This window comes from Corapipo altera, unplaced genomic scaffold (genome assembly GCF_003945725.1).
Source record: "Corapipo altera isolate COAL_440 unplaced genomic scaffold, ASM394572v1 113, whole genome shotgun sequence".
NCBI classification, from domain to species: domain Eukaryota; kingdom Metazoa; phylum Chordata; class Aves; order Passeriformes; family Pipridae; genus Corapipo; species Corapipo altera.
This window is the reverse complement of record NW_020884895.1, coordinates 5,097,423-5,115,918: the sequence shown is the minus strand read 5'-3', so window position 1 is coordinate 5,115,918 and position 18,496 is coordinate 5,097,423. Positions and strand designations below refer to the sequence as shown.

The following is an 18,496-nucleotide window of genomic DNA, read 5'->3' as shown; positions in this document are numbered from 1 at the left end:
ACGTGAGCATCATCGTAACAGAATCATTAGTGTCAAAAGATAAAAAAGCTCCTCTATGTAATTGTAGATTTTCTCAGTTCATGCAGTAGACAATGCAAAACTGGTGAGAAAAATCTACCTGCTCAATCAGTGTGCAGCCCCCACGATTTCCAAGCACATGCACCTCAGATTGCATTTTTTTCCTCAAAATGCATGGATTTTTTTACATATAGTGCCTATTTGTTCAAAATGTCTGGTTCAAGTGGCACTGTGCCAAGTAAGCAGCACTTCCAAAAATCATTATCCTCAATTTCAGTTCTCAAAGTGAGGACACACATATCACAAGGGAACTTTTATTACAGAGAGAACTGGGAATTAACTTTAACCATAAACTCATCTGACAGATCTGACAGTTCAGTGTTCAAACCTCCAGCACTAAAAATTCTGGCAGTCTTAGGTTATTCCTCCAACACTGTCTGTGTACAGAACTGAGCTACAGCTGCAGTTACTGTATGGGGAGACAGAGGTACCCACATCACCACGACATTGGAAAAAAAAATTAAAAATCATTAAACACTTCCAAAATACTGCAGACTAAAAAAAGGGGAATGGACAGCTATGCACTGCAGTTTGTACACTTGAGGAAGCTGGTAGGTACAATCTGATCTGGACCTCACTTCTAAGCACAAAACTGATTTTTGTGATTATATTGTTAGAGGAAATATCAGACAAAACCCAAGAGCCATAAACAAGTAAGACAGCAAAATTCTAGCTATAAAAAACACCAAATCCTGGTAGTGACCTCATCTATTTTAGGAGTGCATCAAAAATAACTCCTGAAAATTACCAGCCCAATGAATCTAGACACTTAAAAGGAACTTTTTTTTAGCTCCTGTCCCTATCCTCTTATCCATCCCAAACAAACACCTATTTAGAAAGAAAACTGTGCAATGATTTAATAATCAAGATAAACAGTGATCTATACAAATACGAAACTGAGTTATTTAGTCAGAAAGCTTCTTGGGTATTAAGTCACCAGGAGCATTTGTAAGTTGCATATATATCTGAAGTCAGAACTAAGCACAAGGTATCCAACCTCAGATCCAAAGAGGAATCCCTAATTGCCACTGCTGAGCCAAAAGACTCCAAAGGCAATACAGCCCCGGTTACTCAGCTACACCTGACAGATCCAGTTACAAGGTTGGGTGACAGAGTTATAAAGGAAATGTTAAATCGACACAAAGCCACAAAATGGAGTCATTATACAAAGGGCCAATCAGATTTTTATGCTCCAAAATTTAAAAAAGAAGCAAACTTTCTTGCAGCACAGTGGAGCTCTCCTGGCAGCTCTTCCTTCACACAATTTTGAATAAAACATAAAACCAGTTTGATTGATTAGCAAGACTGAGCAAAGACTTAACTGGCTCACCCTGATGTCATGTAACGACAGAGTCCTCACACATCAGGCAGAGGAAAAATTATGTACAACTTGTATTTGTGCAATGCTGTAATAAAGCTTCAATAGAAAAAAGTATTTTAAACTAAAATTTATTTGCATGTCCTACTGGAAGGGGCACCCCAGTGCCACAGCACTGACTGATCCCACCCTTTTCTTTCCAGAGTGTTTTAAGTGAAAATGATGGGACGCTGAACGAGCAGCAGGAAAGCAACACTTGCCCCCAACACAACTCGTGAAACACGAAGTGTGTTCTCCACATGGCTGACACCAAGAAGCAGCCTCACACGAAGGAGGAGACACCACACAACAACTGCTGCCAGCAGATGCCGTGCTAAAAAAAGTCTGTGTGCAACATATTCCAAGAAACCTGTACTCCCCGCTGATAGGAATGCTTGCAAATAAGGCATTCCCATATAAATCAGGTTTATGGATGCTTCATGTTTAGAAAATCTTGATTAAAAATAAACAGACTTAATATCCTTATGTACTTTCCTGAAAACTGCATCACTGAAATGTACAGGCACGTTGCAAAAGATTCCTGGAAAACTGACTTTGGGGATGACAGCTCATATTTGGTTTATCTTCAGTGAGTAAATACAACAAAAAGCTAGAACATATGGGGGGAATCAGCATTTAAAAAAATAAATTCAACGGGAAGCAAAGAAACAGGGCTTGTAGAAATGACAGCTCTGGAAGGTTCTCTCTCACAGTCCATGCTGTGACCTGCAGGCTGATCAAGAGTGGCAGCACAGTCATCACTTTTAGCCCAGAATAAGCTTTTCTAATACCCTTAAGCCCAGCTTGTCATGCCAAAGTTCTGTAAGTTTGCTGCTCCCCTCTTGTTTTAAAAATCAGAAACAAAAAAAAAAATTGCAGAGACAAATATCAAAACTTAGAGAACTTCAACAGGAAATAAAATACATTGTTCAAGAAATACTAAGAATGCGCTTCATTATACCATTGGTTCTTCTGATTTTTAAACAAATATTCTAAAAACATTTTAGGCTCTGCACAACTTACACAAGTGTAGTAATGGATGTGATCTTTACAATTTATTCCCTTAAAGGAGGAACTCTATAATGAAAAATAAGCAATTAGCAATTCTCACTCTGATTTGGTTTCGCAGCTGCTCTGCCTCCTGCCGTAACTGTTCCAGCTCACTCATCTTCTTCAGCCTCTATTTCTCACACTCCACTGGTGAAGAAAACCTGCCAATAAGAGGGAAGAAAAATAAGTTTCAGTATCACTTTCTCCTCTTTAAAAAAAAAACTAAATCCCCCACAAACCTATATATATTTATATATTTATCCTGCCTTTGGAAAGGCTTCCAAATAGATATTCCCTTTAGTACACTGTCTTTAATGAATTTGGTAAGACTTAAATGATTTCAATCCCTGAATTACCATGAGAAGTAGAATTAAGTGAAGTCTATTTTGAATATAGAAGCAACTGTCAACAGAACCACCCACTGTACTTTAAGAACCTGTTTTGTAGCAGGGCTCTGCTCACCCGCCCGCAAACTCCGTCACAAATTCTGTGCCCCAAGATGGCAACAGAGAGCAAAGGCTGCAGGTCCCCTCAACATTCATCTCTGGGCTCAACAGGGGTGTGATACAGGCACCTTGCACAGCACAGCCAGGGCAGGCTTGGTTTTAATTACAGATGAAATTTCTGAATCATTGGCTACAGCTGAAATAGCAGTTTTTCTCCAATTTGTCCCTGGGCAAGGCACAATGATGTTTTCATTTCAAAGGCCCCCATGCAGTGAGAAGTGACAGCAATGCCTGAACCATCCCTAAAAGCATCCTCATGCTGATACAGCCCTCAGCTGCCTAAAGCAGTTCTCATCTGACTGAGGACTCAAAGCAACCTCAATAAGATCAATTAACAGTAAGACTTCATGCAGGCACACTTGCAGGTTAGTGATTTTTTTTTTCCAAATCAGATTTTGCATCGGATTTTTTTCAGCATGTCAAACAAAGTTTCCTCAGATCAATTTTCCTCTTTATTCCCAGCACAGCAGCACAACCACTACAGAGACCTCTGAAGTCTGTTCACACACAAGAGGACTTCAATATCCTTTGAGTAAAAGGAACATCAGAAAGTAACTTGCTCACAAACAAGCCAGACACCTATTTGTAATTTTTTTATGACTGGAAAAGCACACCAGAAAGGTGATGGTGGTGGTCCCATGACATTATCTAAAACGCAAAACCACTTCTAGCTTACAGAAGAAGAAAGACAAAAGTTTGTGAGCATTGCTCTCAAAACGAAAATTGAGGAAGGAAAAAAAGCGAGAAGAAAAACCCATTCAAAACATTATTTTATGCTTCTTATTTAGTCCACTGAAAAATGGCCAAAACACAGAGGAAGAAGGGTCACAGAGTATCTGGGAAGTTGTAGGGAAACCCCTTCATTAGGTCTAGATCCTGGTTCTTTGTAGTCCAATAGTGATGTGCTCTAAAAGACTGACTCTGAAAGCTTTTCTCCATCTATAAAACACAACACTTCATAGATTGAAAAGAGTGAGAAGTTTTGGTTCAAAGCAATTTACTAATAAGATAAAGACCCCTGGATTAACACCTTAAACAAGTGTTTGAGAGCTAAAAAATTTCTGGCTACTCGAGAAGAAAAGTATCTTCATTAATTATCCATCTACTCCTTTTATCAATCTGAATCTCGTGCTTCACTGCAAAGTCCATTTCAGAACAAACTCACAAACATCTGGATCATCTCCAGATCAAAATAAATCCAAACCAGTAACAGAAGTGGTGACTTAGGTCTAACTAATATTTCCAGCTGTATGTAAACAAACTATGAGGTTTTCCTTCCTTAAACCTGTGCTCTGTTCAACTACAAACACATTGTAATTCACATGTGAGTATCAGACTACTTCATTTACTATCATGTTCCTATTTCAGATGCCTAAACTACTTAACATGACTTAATGCACAGTAGGTATAACATAGAAGTCATCAGCATTCGTGTCTGATTTTAAAAACTAAGCATTAAAAACATCCCTTTAGGACGCACATTTAATCACATACTTTTAAAGTCTATCAGTTTAGTTACAATCTTAATGCATTTAATGGGTATACCTCCATGAAATATAGCCCCATTTTCAGTTCTGACTGTGTCAAATTAATCTTCTCATTGTGATTTTCCTTTTTTTATCTAGAATCTATTCAAAGGTAACACAGACAAAACAATGGTCTCAAAGGTCTTAAGCCAGCCAGCCGTGCTGCCTGCCAATTTTTTAGTAGTCTTGTGTGCTATTTTTAACAGAAGATAAAGATTCCTAACAGAGAAGTTGATGTGTCTCTATTTTTCTGAGAAGGGAAGTCAGCCTCTGCCCTGTAATGTGCCACACACTTGAGTGCTCTGTAAACAGTCACTTCAACACAGAGAATTATTGATCATAAAGACAGTGACACTATTTACACCTGGAAGCATGCATGGCCAGTCACAGCCACCTAAAGTCAGGGGGTTTTTTATTCATAGGTAAAACCGTGAGCATATTAGGAAATGAGCTGTAGCACTGCACTGGCACTCAAAGTCCATCAATGACCACCCTGCACTTCAACCACAACGTTGCTGTTAGGGACTTTATTGTCACTTGTATCAGCACTGTTCACCATTAATGCCACTCCTGCACCAGCAGCTACACAGCTTTAAATTGTGTTACACTTCTCCAAGTTCCTACATGGACAAAATCCAACTCCAGAAGCCTTCTCACCCACCCACCCACGTTTAGCTATAACTTTGAAGCAAATAAAAGGACAACGATCTTCCATATTTTTTGAAAGAGATATTTTTTTTGGTAGTGGAAAAGCCCTAGTAGCACCACTATGTTTTAAATTTGCAAGGCCTTAGCATTACTGCTCAGCAGAAACATGTCAGTGGTTCAAGGTCAAGCCATACCTGAGTGAACAGAACGGCCTTCAAGCCAGCACACATTCCCACAAAATCCAGCTTCCTTTTAGAACTGGATTACTCCAGCTTTAAGCATTAAAGTTCCTTTCCAGTATGCAGCAGCTGAACAGCAAGCTCTGAGATATTCTTAAGCTATGTATAAACACCAGGATACTACAGTAAACAAACTAAGTGCACAGTTTAACTATTAAATTGAAGCGCATCCAACACTGTTGCACCGGCCGGTGGCAGTTCCCGATGGCCTCTATGTTCAGATCACCCCCCACCATGAAGTATTTAGCAGAACTGGGACTAAGATGCTTCCACTTGGGATTTTTACTTTTTTCTTTTTTTTAGTACTACTTTGATGTGCCCACAGGAAAGGACAGAAATTGAGTGGGTAGGGAGGAAGCTCTCACAGATGCCTTTGAGATTCACACTAACCCTGCAAGCAGCGCCTCCGAATTCCTGTCAAACTCCCAACTGATGTCAGCAGAATCACGACAGCAACGCAGGAAGATGAAACACCTGCTTGGATGCCTGGAACTTGTGGATGCATCTGTGTCTGTTTTAATACTTCTGATGCTACAGGGATATGGTTGAAGATGGAGTTATGTCCATAGACCATTGGCTAGACTAGATTTACTTGCTGTATGTTTTTAAGTGTATCAGCAAAGCACAGCAAGAACTCGGACCTGAGATGCCTGGCAGCACTGGCCAAGCAGAGGCTACATCCTATAAACCTGTCCTCAGTGCAGAGAAGCAGGTCATCACCACAACCTCGAAGTGTGCTATTTTCCAGTGCTACGAGGCATCAGATAAACAATTTGTTTTTTATCAGATTAAATGCTGGGACTGCTTCTGCAGGGCTTACAGGGATTGCCAAGAACGGAGGTCATCTCTACATTGCAATTTTTTCCTCATACAAATTACTGAAAACCTCAGTGGATTCAACAAGTGTTGTACTAGGTTACAAAGGACACATGCCTGTTCGTTCTCCCCTCCAGGAAGATCAAAATACTACAGCCAGGAAGGAGTACAGCTTCACAGCCTGGAAAAACATCTTTATTCCAAACATGAATTTCCCCAGGAGCCCTCAGTCATGTACACAGCAAAGCCACCAGCTCTTCTACCTGTATGGGCAGAAGGAGTGAGGCTTCCTCCTGCCACCTCAGGACACTGGGGTAATGTAATGCCTACCTCCCTGACTTATTCATATTTTTAATAAATGCTGAGTCAGAGAAAAAATACTCTGACTTCCCTTAGATGCAGATCCCTAGTGTTATCTGCTTTTCAGCATTCAGAAGTAGCACCTCTGATGAAGCAGCCAGATGCTTCTCTCCAAATGCAATTCATGATGTCCACGATGGACTATGAACAGCATCACCTGCTGTGGCAGGGAAGCCTTGAGGGGACGAGCAACAGGAAGGGGAAAAACTTTTTAATACCTTTGGTAGCCGAGGGTGTACCACGGCAGGACAGCCAAGGCATCAGGAAAGGGGGTCAAGGACACGAGATGATTCCATCAGAAGCAACAATACAGGGAGCACTAACCACTGTGTAGCCAAGGCAGCACATCTCTGCCCTCAGCCATTTGCAGACTGAACTGTCCCTCAGTGCAATTTCTCCTCAGTGGACTTGTACAAGTGAATTTACTGGTACCAAAACAAAGTGCCTCCCGAGGCAAAATAATTAAGTCAGATTCCACTGCATATCTAGTGTCAAGAAAGCCACTGGCAGGCTTGAGTGCTCCACAGATAAATTACCCCTTGCACTATTCCTGATTCAGTAGCAACACTATTTGCTAAGAGTTTAATTCTTCATTATACAGGCAGGCGGTGACAAATTACCACAGTTTCTTGTCTCCAAAGTACTTTCTTTACAAACTGTGGACTCAGAACACTGTGGTTGGAAAAACACCCTTTTCTCTGTAAAAACTCACTCCAAATGCACTTGAGCTCACACTTTGAGAAGATTCACTGAGCCCAGATCCCTCTGACACCCCAGCAGGCAGCAGGGCAGGACACAGCGTCTACACAAGCTGGGATGCAGGGAGTTCATCAGACAGGACCTGCTGACCCCATGGCACTGAGCAGAGGGCTGGTACAGGGACCAAGAGCTGATGGAGCTCTGGAAAGCCAGGAAAGAGGCTGGTATTTGCAGGTTATTCGAAGCAGAATAGCCAAGCATGTAGTGATAGGAACCTTTAGTTCTATTTCAAGTATTTCTGTCTCAGAGAAGATTACAGTTTACAAACTAAGTAATTTATATTCTTAAAAAGAAAAAAAGTATTTAAAAAAACAGGTACTTTCACTTGCCTTGGCAAGCTTAGCCTATTCCCCTGTAAAATCACCATATACATAGGATGGAAAAAAAATTACTAGAGAAGTGTAAATATGTCCCTTGCCACAGCAAAGCATTACTATTTTTGTGTCAAATATACAGAGATTAAAGGGACTGCAGAAAGTGTAACTAGATTCTTAAGAGCTATCAACTCAAGAGTTATTTGGGTAAGAATTTCATTCTGTACCAAAAAAATCAGTCCTTTAGAACTGAAATTAATGCTTACCTATACATATCAACTTCAGTTTTTCAACTCATACACAGCAAGATCTCACAAGTGATCAACAGATAGCAGCAGAAAGAGAGGTTTCACATAACTTTCATATGATCCTCCCTACTAATGATCACACAGGTGGCTAAACATAAGGAATGCTAACTACAGCACCTTACTAATTATAGGAAAAAGACACCAAGGCATACCCCAGCTTTCTCTCAAAGGAGATATATAGTGGTAACTCACAGACATTCAGGCTTTGGGCCACAAAACCTTTATATGCTGAAGTTGCTTGTGTAAATTTACCTGCTTGCCTCCTGTGAGTGCTGACAGTGTTTGCAGGGGTGGACAGTGGGGTTCTGGCTCTGAAGCTGAGCCCTGCCAGCACACACAGACCAATACTTCACGTATTCAGGATGTGCCAAAGAAGATTTTCATAAAACACTTCTTCATTTAGTACTAAACAAGACTTTGGCACCTTTGCCCACTCATTTATGTCTCCCCAAACCCAGGAATAGAGAATTAAAACACAGAGAGGTTTTATTTCTTGCAGCCTGAAGGCAATGGGTTTGACATACTGGAGGACGGTTCAAAATGTACAGACTTGGACATGGCCTTATATAAAGTGAAACCTCTGCCTGCACAACAGTCACTTAAAGTAAATGCATTAATGCTGAGATGCAGTTACAGACCTTCATATATAAAGTCTTTCAGCTGGAATTTTACATAATATATTTTCTGCAGCAGAGCTGTTTGAGGACCACACACACACTCAGCTCTCCACTGAGGAAAATGAAACATGTAATGGTTTTTTTTACTATACCTTGGCCCTATGTTGTCTCTCCTGTTTCTCAAAGAGACCTTTCCAGCTATCCATTTTCCCAAGCATCCTTTGTTCTGACTTGTAGCTGTACTGCACCAGGAGCTTTTATATTGGTCAACTAATACTTGAATAACAGCAGAGAGAGGCTGGGATAAGTTGAAACACCAGTATGTAGGGGCTGTAATTGTGCCATTGGGTACCTTGCTCTTCTTCTCTCCTCTCAAACCTCTTCAGTTCATCTCCTTCCCTTATCTTCAATGTATACTTTTGAGGGGTGCACTAGTTACAGAAAATCTTACACATTTCAGTAGAGAATAATGATTATTAATTTTAAAATGGTTACCGTTTATAAAATAACTCTGGAAATCCTAATAGAATATTTTCCCTAAGTTATTTTAATTTTGCAAAATGGAATTAATTGTCACAGTGATTTCTGAGCCCTGGGCACATTCACAGGAGAGTTCTCCCATATTCAGGGCCTCTGGTCTCCCCAAGAAGAAAACAGGAAGCAGCCTGGGTGTGACCTCGCTCGCTGAGGTCAGCGCTATTGTTGCACTTCTGCACATTTTGGAAGTGTTTTAAAGTGATATGTCTCCATTATAGCTTTGGTACAAAAACAGGAAATAATCAACCAACGCCTCTCGAGAGGAAGGGTATGAGCCAAACTTACTTAAACACTCTTTTCTCCAACAGACACCGTCCCCAGTTTTAAGGAACTGATGCGAGTGTGTGCTCAAAATTGAATGTACAGCTAGAAAGGAGAGGCCACAAGACAGACTCACAAGCAAACAATGAATCAGTGGGATTTGAGAGAGTGTTCCCTCTTCGTGTGCCCACACCCCCCGTGCAGTTACATCAGGAACACAACCCCACCCACCAACTGGGTGGCAGAAGCAGTTTCAAGACAACAATATTGCTCCTTCCTTCCTTGGCCAAAACACCTCGTACCCACACATCACAAACATAAATATGTGCCATTTGACACACATGTAGCTACTCAGCTGGTGATTTTAGTATGACTTTGAAACAAAGCCTGCCACATCAAAACACTTCCATTTACCACAATAACTCCTTGGTGTTGTGAACAGAAGTCATTTCAATGAGACAAATACAAACATCTGTGTTCACCTTCAGACTTCAGCGCTGTAAGGATCAACCTCTGGTGTGTTTCAGTCACAGAGCTGGGTTGGATGACTGGTTTTATTAGGGTTGCCATGGAAGACAAACAGACCGACAAATACTGACCTTGTTAACAGCAGTCACAAAACAGACAAAGGAAATCACAGTTGAGAAGTTTGAGTGAAATAATTCTTAAGTTTGCTAGCAAAAAACCATCAGTAACTTTAGACTTTTACCCTTCTTTACGCAGTAGGCTCACATTTCATGAGACTAGTGTCTGAAGCTGAGAGATTTCAGAGTTTATTTCTAAAACCCAACTGAAAGTCTAAGCCAAGTACATTCATAAAACATATAGAAAGACCCTACTCTTCTTTGCCCACACACACTAGATTCTAGAAAAAAAAAAAAAAAACCAAGAAATTCAGTGTTGAGCACAAGGCTGAGAAAAGCACAGGAAGGAAGGAATTTTTAAAAGTCATGAATATTTCACAGTCCAAAAGAGTGATTTTTCCAAAATCAACATTTTTGCATCTTATGCTCATTATGTTTGTTTCCAGGTCAAAATGTTTTGGTACATAAGCACAGATTTATTTTTATCACACTCCCTGCAAACAGAACTTCATGTGAAATTCAAACTGTCTTCAGTGACTATAATAACAATTCCCCAGTAAAAACTTGGTTCACTGACCTCAGGACACATCACTGAACAAATTATTAATGGTTTTGCAAGTCAAAACATCTAAGAAGTGGCAAGAAAGATCTTAATGAAGCAGAAAGATATAACCCTAAGTAAGAAGACAGTGAAGGTTCCAGTCCAATTTCTTCCTTGGGCACAGACAGGTGGACACACATCGGGAGTGTGCTGAGGTTTTTTGTCTCTTCAAATACCCAGCCATACTCAGAGGCTATTCTAACGTTTTACTAGGAAAAATGTACTGCAGAGTGACAATTCAAAGTCATTTTGAAAGACCTTCATTTACATTAAAATCTATCTCCAAACAAGTTTGATTTTGGATTTTTTTAGGGGCCAGCACACTGGTATTTACTGAAGTGGCATCATCGAGGGCCAAGCAGTGCTATGAATATAAAATCCGGTCTGGCACCTACAGGCACAAAAGATTACTGAGGCAGCCTCCTGTTATCTGAGAGAGAGCAGACTGCACAGTGTGCATAAAAGGCACCAAGCACACAGATAATTTTAGGTTTAAAGTCAATGGAGAAAATACACATTAAGAGAAACTAGTACTGTCTCCAGGAAAAGTGCCTTAATTCAACTCGGATGACTATTCACTCGACTGCAACAATTTCTGACTGACAGACATTCTTACACACTTGAGGAGCAGAAAGCCCAGCAGTACCAGTTACACACACATTGCATCCTTTCAAACTCATCACCAGCTCGGGAAAAACCACGGATCTGATCTATACATAGTGCTGAGCACCCTTCCCTCCTCCTCCCCATTCAGCACCACACACACTCCCTTGGTACCGAAGTTACAGCGAGGCATTATGCGTTCACAGCACCACGCAGCTGGAACACTCAGCTGGACTCTTTCATACGGAAACAAGGGAATAGAAGCACTTGACTTTTTTTTTTTTTTTAAATACAGACTATCCAAAGATCATATAAAACTATTTCCCTCAGGTCCAATTTTAATTTTGCTTTTGGTTCCCAATATATGTCTGGTCAATTACTTGTGATTTGAAGCCACAAAAATTAAGTTCTCTTCCAGATTAGAGTTCAAGCTACTTTAGTAGGGTTTTCTAAATTTTTTTTTTGAGATACATATTGTCATAGGCCTTTAAAGAAAAACTATCACAAACCTCACTTTACAGAATGATTAGAAATCCCATGCTACAAAGTAAAAACCCTGTGTACTGTTTTTTTCACCCCTACTAATGCAAGAACGAGATTAAGAGTACATGGGCTATTTAACTACTTCAGGTACAACTTGTGATGAGATGGATGTATCTAACCTATACTCTTCTGAATTGTTTTTGATGTTTCTCAAGCAGTAAGCAGTAATGCCTGTTTTCAAACAGCTGCTTTTTAAAGAAGATACTACATCCAATATTTAGGAAACATGTTATGTTAAGGAAATAAGGAGCACTAGGTTCCTAACTATCTCCACACTTGCAGGGTTCTCAAAATAAAGGTTGTCTTTGTAGTGGGAGTAATTTTTAACTGGTCATAATTGAGAAATTAGCCACCTGCCTACTGGAAAGAAAGTAACCCTAGATGAAGTTTCCAAAAGAACAGGATAAAAGAGAAACAAAATGCTGCTGCTAAGAAGTACAATATTCCCATCTGTAGCAGTCTTCCACAAAGGATCACTTTTTTATTTTTTAATGAAAACTTTTTTATGAAAGCATGATGCTCACTAGCCTATAAACAGCAGTATTCCCCTGTGGAGACAAAGCCTAAGGTTATAGACAGGAATAATCAGTCAGATACCATGGCCTCAAGAGAGCCCATGGCTCCAACAACCTGCTTTGCTGCAGGATATCTTTCCAGTCCACTGGAACTGCTTTTCTTCTAAGTGCTTCCCCTGTATGTTGGTCACAGTGAGAGGGGTCAAGGGCAGCTCAGCTGAGTGCATCATCTCTGCTCTGGCCTTCACCACAGACCAGACACTGTTCTTGGAAGACTTTTGGTTTTGGTGTTTGAGATATGCATACTACCATTTTTGGAGTTTTTCTCAGCGATGGTGACTGAAAGATTAGTAAAAATGGCTAAACAGTCTTGACCTCCTGCTTCCAGAAGCAAAGCACAGTGGTACCTGACTCAGTGAGAAGGCAAACATTAGCCACAGCTCTGAAACCCTCCAGCAATTTAAGTGTTTGCTGAGGCTGTTGGCCTTTCAGCTGTCACCCTGTCCAAGTTACCAGGAAGGGCTATGACCAGGTTTCTGTAGAGATTGAGAACAGAAAATTGCTCAAGCTTCTGAAGCAGCATCACAAGCAAAAGCCAACTTTCTTCACTCTGTCCCTTTCCAATATGTGTGTTTGGCTTTTGATGCCCATCAGTCTGCATTTGTAATGAAGTCTAATAGATGAGCAGGAAAAAAAACCCTTAATGACTTCCCGTCTCCGGCTACCCAACCTTCCCAACTAGCTGCTTTTTCCTAAAGTGTGGGGAACAGCAGCTAAGCACTCACATCATTAAATACTCCTCTATATTCCATTTAGTTTGGTCTTGAATTTTATTTTTATTCTGCTGTACAAAAATAAAGAAACAACCTGGTTCCCTCTTTTGGGCTGCTTCCAAGACAAGAGAGGAGTTTTACCTTTTCCGTTCCATATCTTAGAAATTAAGGTTGTGTTTGTAGTGCCCGAAATCGTAGTTTTACTTCCTGGCTACCTCATTCTCCACACTTTGGAGTGGTTTTGTATTTAGACAGCTTGTATCCAAACTACTCGAAAGAGCACTGGAGAAGTTTCTTGCCCCACAACTGTCAGGAAGATTAAAAAGGAACATTTAATATCCTGTAAAATGCTGAAACACTTCCCTGTGGACCACCACTGAGATTGTCAGGAGCACCCCTGCTCCTGCTGTGCCCTTCCTACCATTCCAGTGGAGGGAAAGTGGTACTAACATCATTATTAGTTTCTTGACATTCTAGGGCATCTGGACTTAATGCAGTCATGGAAACTTTGGTGTGCTATTTCTGAACTCTGCCTAACGTTGAGATTGCAACAAAACTCAATCAGATCTTCTAACACCTCCCCTTCCCATCAGCACCATGCACATGCAAAGGAAAGGGCTCCACTTTGCATTCTTAAGAGCAGCACAACATAAATACATGTGCCTAAACCTCATTTATAATTGGAGGGGGGAAGGTTTTATACAATAAAACTACCTAAAAGCTGGCATACCCCAAATTACTAATTTTTCAGTACTCTGACAGTCCATTGCACTGTCAAAGCTGTACGTCAGATCACCAAAAGTTATCAAAATCATTAGATACACACAGAGGCTCTAAAATTAGTGTGTGAAATCAGATTTTGACAAACATAGCTTCTATATATTGAATTTGAATACTTTTTTCAGCTCAATAACAACTAAGCCCAACTTAAATCAAGAATCTGTAGGAAGAAAAATGTCTTCCTATTCCAAACTAGGAATTGGTTTGCATGAACAATCACTTAAAGCAATCAATCATGACAGAAAGGGTCACCAGAGAAATACTCAGATCAAATAGTTCTTTTAAACAAACCAATTTTAAATACCATGTGTGTTTCAACAATAGATCATAAATAAGCATCTTCAATTTTAATGCAAGACTTTAGATGTGTATAGATACCACACAAATTGCATTTTAATATATAAATAGAAAATTACACAGGTGCAATTTATGCTAATTACAATATTAAAAATAAATAAATAACCAAATAAACACATATAGGGTAGCAAAAGCATACACAAAAATTAATTCAACAAGAATTAAATCATCAAGTTATCCTGAAACTGCTTGGGTGCTCTGTGCTGACCACCTGAACCAATAAATGCACGATGGAAACGAACTAGGCAGGTCCAAAACTTCCCACTCCTGATTGTGAGGAGGTGATTTGTTCTTGTAAAGCTGCCAAGCCTGTCACCAAGAGCAGCTCCAAGACCTTCAATCTCATTTAAGAAGCACATTCAATCATGCGATTGATCTGATGATTTCATTTTGTTCCACTCCTTCCCCATTTGAAAATTAAAATCTTATAATTTTAAATTAACATTACTCAGCTCTTTTAATGTTTCAAAACAGTGGGATTCACAATGACTCAAACACTTGGCTTAAAATAAAAATCCATATGATTAATATTTGTTTGAGATCCAACATAAGAAGGAGGGGGAAACTACAGTTTCTGCAAACTGGCAAACCTATTCTGCCCCTAAACAACTAATTTTATGTAATAGGTGGAAAGTTAAAAGTGCCTTTTGCTCTTCAATACAATCAGGCATTTCTATCTTTCCCCTTCTTCTCAGCTGAAGTCCTTTCAGAAGGCAACAGATTGCAAGAGTTACAGTAACCGAATAAAAATTTGGATTACTGTATGTCAGCATTTCACTTACTTTTGGAAGCTGAGACATCGTAAGGGCAACGAAACTGTCGCCAGTGAACTGCACAACCATTTGCTAGCAAATGTCCATCTATATTTGTATTAATTCTCTCTTTCACCAACCTCCAGCCCAGTTCTCACTATGGCATTTCCAACACTAACTACAGCGATTCACGACAATCAGCAGCACATCGAGTGTCTCTGATGGCACCGAGCTGACGTTCTTTCAAAGCATTAACAAGTTTCCCCCTTGGTTTTCTGTTTCAGGCTCTCTGCAAAGACAGTTTGGTTGTTCGAACACTGCTGAACAAATGAACCCAAGCCTAACCCTAAACAGCACCATCTTTTTAATTAAAGCTGCAGCTTTGTGCAGCACTGCCTCGTGTTATCTAGAAAGCTCCATGAGCTCCCTGCACCGGTATCAGGTACCAAACCACAGCCTTGAGAGAACAGCACACAGTCAACGTTTTTTGGTGATCATTTGCTTTAGCTCTGTTTCGAATCTTTCACATAAATTCTATTACAAAACTCTGGGTTGCAAAACACAGAAGTTTCATACAAGGACAAAACAATAACAACTAAATTTAATTACACACTTCGGAAGATGAAGTAAGTGACAGGTCTGCATCTAATTAGAGGAGAGAAAAATTTTAGTGGAACTTAAAAAATATTTTCTTGATTGGCAATACTCTGCATACTTTCTAAACAGCCAGTTCTGGGTTCTTGGGAGCTGCATTAATCTGAGCATTGATATTCCCAGACAGTATTAAGTACAAAACACAATCACTGCATTATCACTGTCCCTAAGTATTTACATTCCAGGAGCATGCACTGCATGTCAAGTTCAGAGATTCTGAATTTCTTACCAGTTTGATAACACATTTTAAAGTGACACCTCAGATATATATAAAAAAAAAAAAGAATCAAATTACCATCTTCAGTGACACAATAGTCATAAATTAAGACTCTGGCAGAGAAGACAGTAACTGAGGAAGATCACCACTTCTCTACATATTGTGGGGGGGTTTTGTATTTTTATTTCTTAAAAATCTTATATTCATACATTTTGTGGCATTTTCAAAAATTCCATAATGGGCTGAGAGAGAACTATGTGGTTCTGTAATTAAAAATATTTTTGCAAGGTTTTCCAGTCCCACATTTTTCTTTAGAAACTGTTCAGAAAATTAAAATACTTGGACAAAATAAACATTAAATATAGGAGTACTCAACTAAGCGACATGAAACTTTCATTATCCAACATAAATATGACATTTGCAGCCAACAATTGCTTACTTAAGATCTAAATGACCTGAGCAATCCATCAAGACCAAGCCCTCAGGAAAGAGCTAAATTAGAGAAAGAACAGCAGTTATTTGCTGTAGCACTTCTACAACGCAGAATACAGAAAAAGACATCTCTATAACCTGAAACTCAGTATTTTCATGATTAACAGATGAAAGTTATTATTATAGCAGCCTTGGTTCTCAACCTATTGAATCTCTATAAGCCATCTGTATTACCCACTGTAAAAACTGCTCATTTTAAAGAAATAATAATTCAATACTGCCTATAGTTTGCCTTAGTAGACTCACAGTGAGACATGTCCATATATTTATGATCTCCCTCATTTTCCTGGTCCCCTTCTTCCAAGATACCATCAGTCTGTTCTTTGGAAGCACAAATTAACTTCACCACAACTATGGTACTTAAGAATCACAAACAAACATTGCAAAAACCCACTGAAGATTCTCATCCCATTAAAAGGCTTTCAGGACTATGAGAGCTTGTCGTGTGGTTTGCTTAATTTTAATTTGTTGATATAGTTATTATTCCTGCTAACATGACTTCATACTTCCCCAACTCTAATGAGTAATTAGAGCCACTGTAGCTGTCACTTCATTGTCACATTAGTGACCACCTTTTACATCACTTCCCGTACTTCCAGTGGAAGTCAGTGAGCAGATTCAGGTTTTCCTCTGAACACTGATGATTTTGCAGATTCCCACTATTTCCCATAAGAACTGCCAAAATTCCTGGATCCTATACTGATATTTAGGGAAGTATATGGAATTCTAGAAAGCACATCAAATGCTCTTGTGGTAACTCCATGGATGTTGCAGGAGGCAACACCTACAAACCAGAAAAAGCTTGTGCTGACAACTGGCAGAGCAGGAAAAGCACCCAACTACCACTGGGAACCCCTTCCTTCTCAGAGCAATCCCTCTGATTCCTCTCTTCACATTCCCTGTAGGAAACAAAACATTTTTCAAAGCAGAGACCAAACTGGAACACAGAACTCCACTGAACACATAATTCCCATCAGACTCAGAAAACTACAGTTCTTGTCTCTCCCAACACTTTTACGGCAGGTTTTAGAGGTTGGTACCTGCCTCCTCTCTCTCTGCTCCATTTTACCATTCTTTTCCCAACACTCTCTACCGAGCAGAGAACAACTACTCCTGTTACTTCAGAAAATGATTATATATAATCAAATACTAATAACAAAAGCACTTTTCCCCTCAACTCATACTTAGCTTTGAGACTTACCCTGCTCCTACTTCAGAACAGAAAACCCTCCTGGAAAATTGTCTTTTCCAAGCTACAAGAATCAGTCCAATAAAAGACAACGTGTCTATTCTCAAACTGTATAATCAATAGGAGGGAATGGATCAGAGGTTTATCTTGCATTAGTTCAGGTAATATTACAGCATAAATTAAACTTGTTGTCTACCACATTTATATCTGGTAGCAATTTGGAAAATCAGTTTGGAGGCTTTTCTAAAAACTAAAGAAGCTGATAATCTCAGCAACAAGTATAATTATAAAAAAGCACATTTTGGAAAAAAAAAAAATCTGGATGTGAAAACCAGCAATACCTATAAAGTATGACACAAAAAGCATCTAATGACTTGGCACTTTTCCTAAAGACAGGGAGTACCTTCGCATTCACCCTTGTCAACCCAATTCACAGAATGGTGACATAAAGACAAGTTCTAGGCAGGTAGAGAAATGGAAAAGCGAAAGGAGAGTTTCCCTACATATTCCATAAGCCTGGGAACTGCCTGTTGCTGTCAGACTTCCAAACCTGAACCGCGAGTCCACGCGATCCCGCTGGGATGGCAGACGCGTCCTGCACGGGTCAGCTCTTCCCACCCGGGACTTCCAGCGCCAGGGCTGTCTCTGCCGACCCCCGGGCACCGAGCGCCGCTCCCCGGGCGGGGAGGAGCCCCGAGGCTCCGGAGTGACCCGCAGCCCGCCGGTGTCACTCGGACCCGCCGCTCCCGAGGGTCGCTGCTCCCGCCCCGCCCGGGACAATGAGCCTTCCCCTCCCTTCCGCTCCCCCGGCACCTCCCCGGGGACCCTCCCCAGGCCCTGCCCCTGCCCTTCCCCGCCGAGCCCCGGGCGCGGCCCCGCGTTGTGCCCGCGCTCCGGTCCCGTGTGATGCTGCCCGGCCCCCCCGCCGCTCCCGGCGGACCCGGCACCGCGCCCGTCCCCGCCCGCGGGGCTTCACCTGCCGGGGGTCTCCGGGCGCTGCCGGCGGCGCCGCCCGAGCGCTGCCTCCCCGCGCCCCCCCGCGCTGCAGTGGTGCCGCCCC

The 18,496-nt window shown here is 40.7% G+C and overlaps 1 protein-coding gene across 5 annotated transcripts in view; it reads right to left on the bottom strand.

Annotated features, from left to right (window-relative positions):
- Positions 1-18,496, bottom strand: part of GNB4 (G protein subunit beta 4) — a 62,877-nt gene that overhangs the window by 12,510 nt on the left and 31,871 nt on the right. For 2 of the 5 annotated variants that reach the window (XM_027647237.1, XM_027647236.1), the window contains exon 2: positions 2,547-2,646. In XM_027647237.1, coding sequence (XP_027503038.1) covers positions 2,547-2,603 — 57 coding nt within the window. In that variant the 5' untranslated portion in view covers positions 2,604-2,646. Of the gene's footprint in view, positions 1-2,546; positions 2,647-5,359; positions 5,773-11,220; positions 11,429-17,986; positions 18,008-18,496 lie in introns of those variants that run through there. The other 3 variants (XM_027647240.1, XM_027647238.1, XM_027647239.1) reach the window with 3 other exon arrangements.